Source organism: Humulus lupulus, chromosome 8, assembly GCF_963169125.1.
Source record: "Humulus lupulus chromosome 8, drHumLupu1.1, whole genome shotgun sequence".
In the NCBI taxonomy this organism is placed as follows: Eukaryota; Viridiplantae; Streptophyta; class Magnoliopsida; order Rosales; family Cannabaceae; genus Humulus; species Humulus lupulus.
Genome location: NC_084800.1, coordinates 43,198,351 through 43,209,082, shown reverse-complemented (window position 1 = coordinate 43,209,082; position 10,732 = coordinate 43,198,351). Strand labels below are relative to the sequence as shown.

The following is a 10,732-nucleotide window of genomic DNA, read 5'->3' as shown; positions in this document are numbered from 1 at the left end:
ATATTTTTTTGACAAATAGATTTTTGAATGTTTTAATAAATTGTTTTTAAAACAAATAATTTATTGATAATGCTTTTATGATAAAATTTAATTTGAAAAAGTAAAATAGTATTTTGTTTTATTTAAATAGATTATTTAAAAATATTATTACCAATTAAAATTAATTTTGATAAAAAAATAAACTTAAAAAAATATTTTTTTAAATTAAAAAAAAACAGGCAAGGATATTTGAGTAATCTCCATATTAACAAGATTACGTGGTAGATAGCCATTGGCACCACACACGCGCGCGAGTGTAGTTTACTGTAGTCCCGTTTCCTTTCCAGCGGCCATTAAATGAGCACAATGCAGAAATTGCAATACTAGCTTTAAAGCATGGTCGTTTACAGACTTAAGAGAGAGAAACAAACAGAGTGCTCAACAAACACATAGACTCTTGGAGAGAGAAACGCCATTAATGCAAAGCTCAACCACCTTGTTGGCAAATTATGGTCTAGAAATAGTAGTAGCTGAGCCTCACAGAACTGTCTTACCGAAAATGCCAGGCTCACATTGAAACCCTACTTTTTTCTATCACATTTTTTTCTCTCTTGGCAGAGAATTTTGAATTTGATATAGTAGTGGTTTTTCCCGAGATGTGGAACTCCGCGGAGAACGTTTTTGCACGATCGGCGTCGTTTAGGGAGGAAGGGGAAGACGAGGAGGCGCTCCGGTGGGCGGCGCTGGAGAGGCTACCGACCTACAAGCGTGTCCGGCGTGGAATTTTTAAGGACGTTGTTGGAGATACCAAGGAGGTCGACGTGAGCGAGCTTGAGTCTCCGGAGCAGAAGCTTCTCTTGGAACGGTTAATCAATGCCGTTGAAGATGATCCTGGCCGTTTTTTTGATCGAATGAGAAGAAGATTTGATGCGTAAGAACTTTTTAAGTGACTCTGTTTGTCTTCCGAGAAAAATGTAGGAAAAGAATTTTGAGTCATAGTAGACAATGCTAATTGCTTTTATTGTGAAAATAAAAAATAATTACAATAATATCAATTGTCAACTTAATAATAGTTAGCTTAAGTACAGTTGATTATACGAGGTTTGGCGACTTGTTCAGATTTGACTTGTTAGTACGTACTGACTCTTTCTCTGTTTTTAGTCTCAAATGTATGGTATCATTTGAGACTGTTTTTATTATTAATTAACTAGTAATTCTTCTCTTATTTATAATTTTGTTTTGAAAATGGTGGTTTTGCAGAGTAGATTTAGAGTTTCCCAAGGTTGAGGTTCGATATCAGAATTTGAAGGTCGAATCATTTGTCCATGTGGGAAGCAGAGCGCTTCCAACCATTCCCAACTTCGTGTCAAATATGGCGGAGGTTGAATTATTTCCTTCAATTCTTGCTTAGATCATTCAGCCTCAAAATTTCTATCTTTCTGCAATTTCTGTGAAGGTTTTGATGAACTCTTCATTACATTATGTGAATACCATACAGGGTTTGTTAAGGCAACTCCGGATATACAGAGGACAAAGGAGCAAGTTGACCATCTTAGACAATATAAATGGGATCATAAGACCTTCAAGGTAATTGTTGAATTTCATTCAAGCTCACTCCATTTATTGTGTGTAACTAACTGTTCTTCTAATTCTAGATTGACCCTGCTTTTGGGTCCTCCAACTTCTGGAAAGACGTCGCTTATGCTTGCTCTTGCCGGGCGTCTTGGACCTGGTTTGCAGGTACTTGGGTTACATTATTGTGCATTAATATAAAGTGGGGTGTCTTGGACCCGGTTATAGAACCATTAAAACAATATGATGATTAAATACAACACCTTAGCAATATTAAGTTATTTGTTTGCATCACATATTAGTATATTAATTTCCTTGCCGGGTTCTTCATTTCATTTCATTGTTTTCTTGTTTGTGTGTTTATAGATGTCAGGGAGCATCACATATAATGGGCATGATTTTCATGAATTTGTTCCTCAAAGGACATCTGCGTATGTAAGTCAACAGGATTGGCATGTAGCGGAGATGACTGTCAGGGAAACTCTTGAGTTAGCAGGGCGCTGTCAAGGTGTTGGATTTAAATATGGTAAGTAAGACGATTCTTGGGAAATATGATTTCTGACTTGTGATCAACTTTTTTTGTGTGATTCATATACGATTACTAATACTTGTTACGTACAGATATGTTATTGGAACTTGCAAGAAGGGAAAAGATTGCAGGAATAAAACCCGATGAAGATCTTGATTTATTCATGAAGGCACTTTTTGAATTTGAACTTGCTATTATTATTTATTAGATGCGTTTCTTTGTCATTTGTACTTATACGTTATTTCTTTCTCGCCAGTCGTTAGCTCTTGGGGGCCAGGAGACAGGTCTTGTGGTGGAGTATATCATGAAGGTATTCTCTCTATGCTCTGGTCTGGTTATTCTTTTTCAAAATAAATATATATATAAAAAATATTAATAATACAAGACAGTTATCCTGGTTCACCTAGCAAAAATCAATATTCTTACCGAATAACCTACCCGCCTTTTCGAGCCATATAACGTCGAACATGATATCTCCAAATATTTTATTATTATTACTATTATATTTTACGTTGTAGATCATCATTGTTGCTTTTGTCGTTCCTAACCGCCAATGGTATTGTTAGGATTTTTACAATCTCTCTGAAGCTTCTAAGGAAAAACTTTCATTCACAATAAACGTCCATATTCTTGTGGGCTGAATCTTGTTTAGAAGCTTTTTTCACGTGGAAAAGCGGCGAAATTCATTAAAATACAGAAATCATAAAATGTCTTAATCAATAAAATTTATATGATTAATGGGTAAAACTATATATAAATATATATTTATATTTTAATAAGTAATACAGTACTATGCGCTATGTAGTCTCATCAAAATTTAGTATATAATTAAACAAATTGAGACTATAATTTCGAGAAAGAAAACATGCATATTAAAGTATATTAGTTCCTAATGAATTTGAGATACAATACGACTACAACTTTTCTTTACGACATCATCCTCTCGAAGTGAAAGTAACTTTCAGAAGCTTCAGCTGATATAAGAAAAGAACAATCTTCTTCCTAACTGTAAAAGTTAATGTGCAACCTTGCTGGGCTGGAGTCTCTTTGGCGGAATGTTATCCCGAACAAATATATCTGCTAAAAAAACTGTCTTTTTCCTCAGACCTGTTTGAAGAATTTCGGCCAAAATCTCGTGAGCTCAAAAGTTTTGCTTTTGCATTTGTTTCAACTCAATTAAATTTTAGTATGTTCAATGATTCCTTTCAGTTTCCATAAGCATCGCGATTTTGATGATGATGTACTGTTTACTTTCACAGTACTGTTTACTTTTTAATTTTTTTTAAAAGTGTAATTTGTTACGGGACTTTTTTCGTGAACTGCTGGAAAAGCTCAAAAGTGATACTCGACACTTATGTTAACTTTTCAGCAGCTATCTTATTTTAAGTGATATTATGCTTAACTCAACAATGATACTGGACAGTTGCGTTTAACTTTAGCTTTGCTTAGGTTTTCCCACAAAAAAAAAAAAAAACAAGCAAAAAGCAAAAGTTTGCTGAGGTTTAGCGGCTCAAACATGTTGCTTGATGTTTGTAATTTGTAAACAAATAGTAATAGATGAAACTAAGTACACTGTGTTGTCCTATATTCAACACCCTTTCAAATTCACACTCTGCCTAGCTGGTTGCTTGCTCTCTCTTTTCGCAGAATAACTGAATATTGAATTGTGGGTTGTCTAAACTCTTTCGCAAGATTAACCAAGAGTACTAATATATATCTGACAAAGATTTTAGGGTTGGATATATGTGCTGACACGTTGGTAGGAGATGAAATGCTCAAGGGAATCTCAGGTGGTCAAAAGAAGCGACTTACTACAGGTATAATAGAAATGCTGGAGACAGCCAAACTTATATAAAATAATTATGTGTAAATGGAATTGGCATCAATTTTAACTATTTCTATTATTAACAGAATCCGTTTATTTCAAATTGTAAATTTTGAGTGTGTACGTTTAGTATTAATAGTAAGAAAAAAGTTCATTACTAACAAACTGTACTTGTTTTCCAGGTGAATTGCTTGTAGGTCCAGCGAGAGTCCTTTTCATGGATGAAATATCAAACGGGCTTGATAGCTCAACTACTTATCAAATCATCAAATATCTTAGGCATTCAACCCGTGCACTTGATGGGACCACTGTTATTTCTCTTCTTCAACCTGCTCCTGAGACCTTTGAGTTGTTTGATGATGTCATTCTCTTGTGCGAAGGCCAAATTGTATATCAGGGTCCTCGTGAAGCTGCTCTTGATTTCTTCGCATCTATGGGATTTAGCTGTCCTGATAGAAAGAACGTAGCAGATTTTCTGCAAGAAGTAAGTGTTGAACAAGAGCTTAAAATACAACTTTCTCTTTCTATATAAATTTGGATTCTTTATTCAAAGTTTTCCCATGTAGGTGATATCAAAGAAGGACCAAGAGCAGTACTGGTCGAATTATGACCTCCCTTACCGTTATATACCAGTGAGAAAATTCGTTGATGCATTTCGTTCATTTCACTCTGGTAAAAATCTGTCTGCAGAACTAGCCCTTCCTTTTGATAGACGCTATAACCACCCAGCAGCCTTGTCAACTTCTCGTTATGGTATGCCGAGGCTTGAGCTTCTCAAGACAAGTTATAAATGGCAGAGGCTGTTGATGAAGCGGAATTCATTTATATATGTCTTCAAATTCATTCAGGTAATGTTTCTCTATATTTCCTTTTTTTTCCCTTGAAAGTATAGTATCTCCATGCTATTCGACTCTGGTTTACAAGTATCATGCGTTGTGTTCCAGCTACTTTTTGTTGCTCTGATAACAATGAGTGTCTTCTTCCGAACGACATTGCACCACGATACAGTCGATGATGCGGGCTTATATCTCGGAGCACTATACTTTTCAATGGTTATTATTCTTTTCAATGGCTTTACAGAGGTATCGATGTTGGTGGCCAAGCTTCCAGTTATTTACAAGCATAGGGACCTGCGTTTCTACCCAAGCTGGGTCTACACACTTCCTTCTTGGGTCCTGAGTATCCCAACGTCACTTATGGAGTCTGGTTTTTGGGTTGCCGTCACATATTATGTGATTGGATATGATCCAGCAGTCACTAGGTATAGTTTTCTATTCTCTTCTGTTATCACTTTTATTATTATTATTATGACTTTGATGATTGAGTTTCAATGGAGTGTTATTGTAATTGTCATATGCAGATTTCTTAAGCAGTTTTTGTTATATTTCTCTCTGCACCAAATGTCGATAGCTCTCTTTCGTCTTATGGGATCCTTGGGCCGAAATATGATAGTTGCAAACACCTTTGGATCTTTTGCAATGTTAGTTGTGATGGCACTTGGAGGATACATCATCTCGAGAGGTAATAAAACTAAATACACGCAAGAGTCAAATCCTCGATCTCAATATCTTTTCTTGATGATCATGAATTGATTGAACTTCTGCTCATTTTAAATCATATATTCTTTCTTACACAGATCGTGTCCCAAGTTGGTGGATATGGGGTTTCTGGTTTTCTCCTTTGATGTATGCACAAAATGCAGCTTCTGTGAATGAATTCCTTGGGCATTCCTGGGATAAGGTAAAACTTTGATGTAATAATATTCATGCATTTTGGAATTAAATGTTATTTTGGTAGTCATAGATATGTGCAGTTTTTTCTGGACTTAACCTTAGTAACAAAAACAATGTCATAGATATGTGCTATCGTTTCTGGACTTATACTTAGTAACAAAAACAATTAGTTATTCATTTTTCTTTTCTTCATGGATTCAGATCATGGTTAATGTTCTCAATTTCTATAATGTGTTCTTTATTAAGTTATATATGAGAGGATCCCCAAGGATATATAATACAGTACTGAGTTTTTGTATATATGGAGGCACTATTGCATTTTCCACATATATATGTCGTAACTTATGGTTCTTTGTTCCCATATTTATGCAGGTAGTAGGAAATGATACCAGCTCTTCTACATTAGGAGAGGCATTGCTAAAAGTCCGCAGTTTGTTTTCTGAGAGCTACTGGTATTGGATTGGTGTTGGTGCTTTGCTTGGATATACACTCCTCTTCAATTTGATGTTCACATTCTTCCTTTCTTACCTCAACCGTAAGCAATCTCATTCAGTTAAAATTTTACTAAATGCAGATTTCCTTAAAGTACATTTAACCAAACAGGAGTATTAAAGGAATTAAAATCTGATTTTGAACTTTTATCATGCATACAGCTTTGGGAAGGCAACAGGCTGTAGTCTCTAAGGAAGAGTTACGAGAAAGAGAGAAAAGAAGAAAAGGAGAACCTGTTGTTATTGAGCTTAGACACTACTTGGAGCATTCAGGGTCTCTGAATGGTTCGTAAACTACATGTTATTATTAATTTTATTCTTACATGGCTCTTTCTAATATGATATCGCGAGACAAATTTCTAAATCCAGTTCACCTAAACTTCATTTCAGGAAAATATTTTAAGCAAAGAGGCATGGTTCTACCATTTCAACCACTTTCCATGGCTTTCAGTAATATCAATTACTATGTCGATGTCCCTTTGGTTAGTTATTACTCCATTTATTCGTGCCATTTACTTTGGGAAACATATTGAATATATAAGTTTTTCTGATCCAAGTTTCAATGCAGGAACTGAAGCAACAAGGAGTTGTTGAAGACAGATTGCAGCTGTTGGTTAACGTTACTGGGGCATTTAGGCCTGGTATTCTTACAGCCTTAGTTGGGGTGAGTGGCGCTGGAAAGACCACACTCATGGATGTCCTAGCAGGTAGAAAAACAGGCGGGATCGTCGAAGGGGACATATATATATCTGGTTATCCCAAAAGGCAAGAAACATTTGCAAGAGTATCAGGTTACTGTGAGCAGAGTGACATTCATTCTCCTTGCTTGACCATTATGGAATCACTATTATTCTCTGCTTGGCTTCGGTTGCCATCGGATGTTGACTTGGAGACACAGAAGGTATTTGTAATGTTTTTCTCTTTTTGTCAATCTTAGCATCGGAATAACTTTTAAGGTGAAATATTTTCAGGTTTTTGTGGATGAAGTGATGGAACTTGTGGAACTCTCTTCGTTGAGTGGGGCATTGGTTGGTCTACCCGGCGTAGATGGCTTGTCAACAGAACAAAGAAAAAGGCTAACAATAGCAGTAGAGCTAGTTACCAACCCGTCCATCGTATTTATGGATGAGCCCACATCAGGGTTAGATGCAAGGTCTGCAGCCATTGTGATGAGAACTGTGAGGAATATTGTCAACACTGGCCGCACAATAGTTTGCACAATCCATCAGCCAAGCATAGACATATTTGAATCTTTTGATGAGGTATTGTGTTCTTTAAAACTGTTAATCTATGCCATTCACTTGGCCACGTGGTCTTGTCCTCTGTAAACTAGTTTGAGCATGTTCAAAGATATATTATTCTCACACTCATCACCCTGCTGTTTAATCAAACTACCCATGCATTATGCTTTCCAATGATTTCCTGCATCTATTGTTGTCCTTATCCCCTCCCTTATCGAAGAAAATTCCCTCATCAATATTCATTTGACAAGTGTGTACTCTTTAACTTGTACTGAGTTCTAAATCTTATCTCTCTTTACAGCTTTTATTTATGAAGCGTGGAGGAGAGCTCATATATGCTGGTCCTCTTGGTCCAAGGTCATGTGAGCTCATCAAGTATTTTGAGGTCAGTAATTACAGAATTATATTTTCTGTAACTGTTAATGGCTTTAAATGTAAAACTCAACCTTGTAAAATCTCTTTCTCTAGGCAATTGAAGGGGTACCAGGGATCAGGCCTGGATATAATCCTGCTACATGGATGCTTGATGTTACTTCTTCAGCTGAAGAAAGCCGCTTGGAAGTGGACTTTGCAGAAATTTACCGAAGATCAAGTTTATTTCAGTATGACAGTTTTCCATGGACTCGAGTATCTTTTTTAGATTTATGTACCGTAATCTGTTTCTTCATCTGACTGCTCTTTTCCTGTTCTAGACGTAACAGAGATTTGGTTGAAAGCCTAAGCAGGCCTAATTCTAATGCAAAGGAACTAAACTTCCCAACCAAGTATTCTCAATCAAGTTTTGAACAGTTTATCACTTGTCTTTGGAAGCAAAACTTGTCGTATTGGAGAAACCCACAATATACTGCTGTTCGTTTCTTTTACACTGTCATCATCTCATTGATGTTTGGGACAATATGCTGGAGATTCGGTGCTAGAAGGTATTTTTCCCTTTCTTAATCTTTTGATAAATTTACTACCCTGCTATGTTCTCAAAGTACTTGATTCACACTTTCATGTGGTTGGACGTACGTTGTCCAACAACTAGAGACTATCAGAAGTCGAACACAATTGTAATTGATCACGAGTTAGCCATTGCGTGTTATCTGGTTCCAGTACATCATTACTTGAATCTTGTCTTCCTAGTTGCATAATGCTATTTAAGACCGAGATCAAGTAGTGGTGGGTGGTATGTAGCATCCTCTTTATGAGTGTCCCTTAGCTAAAAATGACTATGTCCAAATTAAAATCTTGTCCTTCAAGCAAGCGTAGCAAACTAGGGCAATGCAAAGTTGTACTTCATTCATGCGACAAAAATGTTGACTACAAAAACAAAGAAATGGTTTTGGCAAATATTGGAAGCCAGAAACATCTGATTCTACATAATGAGGACCTATCACCCAATGACTAAATCAACTGGGCCAAAAAGAAATGAAGTTATGTTTACTTGATCTTGTTGCATATTTGTGTCTTCTAGGTTTCTTTTAAAAGTTTGTCATGTTTGCTTACAGGGAGACCCAGCAGGATATATTTAATGCCATGGGATCCATGTATGCAGCAATCCTATTTGTTGGAATTACAAATGCCACTGCTGTTCAACCTGTTGTTTCTGTTGAAAGATTCGTCTCTTACAGAGAAAGGGCTGCAGGGATGTACTCGGCTTTACCATTTGCAATGGCTCAGGTTTATATCTAATAAAACTTTCTCATTCCTTTTAGTGAATACCCTGGTGGTCCGAATAGTTAGCTGATGATGTACATTAACTAATATCTGTAGGTTGCAATTGAGTTCCCCTACGTATTTACACAATCAATGATCTATAGCACAATTTTCTACTCCATGGCTCAATTTGAATGGACTTTCTTGAAATTTATCTGGTACATATTTTTCATGTATTTTACGATGCTATACTTTACCTTTTATGGAATGATGACAACTGCTATCACGCCAAACCACAATGTGGCTGCCATCATTGCTGCTCCATTTTATATGCTGTGGAATCTTTTTAGCGGCTTTATGATTCCTCACAAGGTAAATAGTCCTGTTTATGACTTTTGGTTCTTTTGTAATGCATTTCTCAGCTTAGTGATTACTGTCTGTTATCTTTTTTAAGATCACATGACTGTCTATTCAAAGCATACATGAGCCACACACAAACTCACAAAACATGCCTTATCTTGATTGTAACAATAAAACCGTCTGATTTTTGGCCAACATCGATCGATCGGTTATGTGTGTCCAGGATTTAATCATTAATGTCCAAGATTATATGTGAAAAACATGTTGTTTTATATATATAGGCTCCTTGCCTTTTTAGAATGTACATAGCTTTATAAACTGCAATGATTTTTGTTTTACTTCTTCAGAGAATCCCCATATGGTGGAGATGGTACTACTGGGCAAACCCTGTAGCCTGGAGTCTTTATGGTCTGCTCGCTTCGCAATATGGCGATGATAATGGTCTTGTGAAACTATCAGATGGAGTTCATGAGGTAGCTATAAAAAGATTACTCAAAGAAGTGTTTGGTTTCAGACACGATTACTTGGGCGTAGCAGGTATTATGGTGGTTGGTTTCTGTGCGTTCTTTGCATTGATTTTTGCCTTTGCAATAAAAGCTTTCAACTTCCAGAGGAGATGACAGATGGGTTCATGTTCAATTGCGTATATACCAACATAAAAGTACTATATATAGTCTATATTTATTGTGTGTTTTTCAGAGTTAATTTTTCCATTTCAAGGAAATATAAGCTTTAAGTGGATTTCTGTATAGTACAAGATTATATATAGAAGGATTCTATTAATTTTTCATAGAGAGCAGCAGATGATGGCTAATGGCCATAATGCTGGAAAATTTACGTGTAAAACTAATAATGCTTATGGTATTATTTATGAAGTTTTTTATTGCTGACATCTAATTTAATTATTTATATCAAGGATACTCAATACATTCCTACTATATACCTTAAAATTAATGGGTTAATAACAAAAACTTCAATACTGAGTTTTTAGTAACTATAAATTCTCACTAGATTGAGTTTTTTTTTTTTTTTTTTTGTAGGGTCAACAGATTGAGCTTTAGAAGCAAATCAACCCCTTAGTCAAAATTATAGTTGATAAAAGTAAAAAATATCATTGTCAAAATATTTTTCAAAGCTAAAACTTTAATTACTAAAACACAAATAGTTGTTTATCAAATAAAAATAGAATATCAAGCAATCAGATAAAAATATTTATTAAAACATTCATTTTCAATTCTAGTTATAATTAAAGTTTTATTGTTAATTTTTAATTTGACCTCATTTTCACTCAATAGTATATTTACTTATAAACTAAGAGTTTTGTAATTTTAATAACACGAAGGTAACATTTCAAAATTAGTTAA

At 35.4% G+C, this 10,732-nt stretch overlaps 1 protein-coding gene across 1 annotated transcript; it reads left to right on the top strand.

The window, feature by feature from the left end:
- Positions 1–392: 392 nt before the first annotated feature.
- On the top strand, positions 393–10,258 carry LOC133796980 (ABC transporter G family member 32). Its single transcript, XM_062234701.1, has 24 exons — positions 393–910; positions 1,240–1,360; positions 1,478–1,566; positions 1,635–1,719; positions 1,918–2,077; positions 2,173–2,249; positions 2,337–2,390; positions 3,807–3,897; positions 4,088–4,389; positions 4,472–4,753; positions 4,850–5,166; positions 5,266–5,426; positions 5,542–5,645; positions 6,011–6,173; positions 6,292–6,414; positions 6,520–6,611; positions 6,698–7,030; positions 7,101–7,391; positions 7,672–7,755; positions 7,839–7,972; positions 8,063–8,290; positions 8,861–9,032; positions 9,126–9,380; positions 9,716–10,258. Exons 1-24 carry the CDS (start codon positions 636–638, stop codon positions 9,986–9,988), a joined length of 4,266 nt encoding a protein of 1,421 aa, XP_062090685.1. The 5' UTR covers positions 393–635; the 3' UTR covers positions 9,989–10,258.
- The last annotated feature ends 474 nt before the right edge of the window (positions 10,259–10,732 follow it).

Bases quoted from the DNA above. Each gene is read 5' to 3' on its own strand.
- LOC133796980 (XM_062234701.1), top strand. From the start codon at position 636: ATGTGGAACTCCGCGGAGAACGTTTTTGCACGATCGGCGTCGTTTAGG. The intron at 3,898-4,087 runs GTATAATAGAAA...CTTGTTTTCCAG, and splicing joins AAAGAAGCGACTTACTACAG to GTGAATTGCTTGTAGGTCCA. The intron at 7,973-8,062 runs GTATGACAGTTT...TTCCTGTTCTAG, and splicing joins CGAAGATCAAGTTTATTTCA to ACGTAACAGAGATTTGGTTG.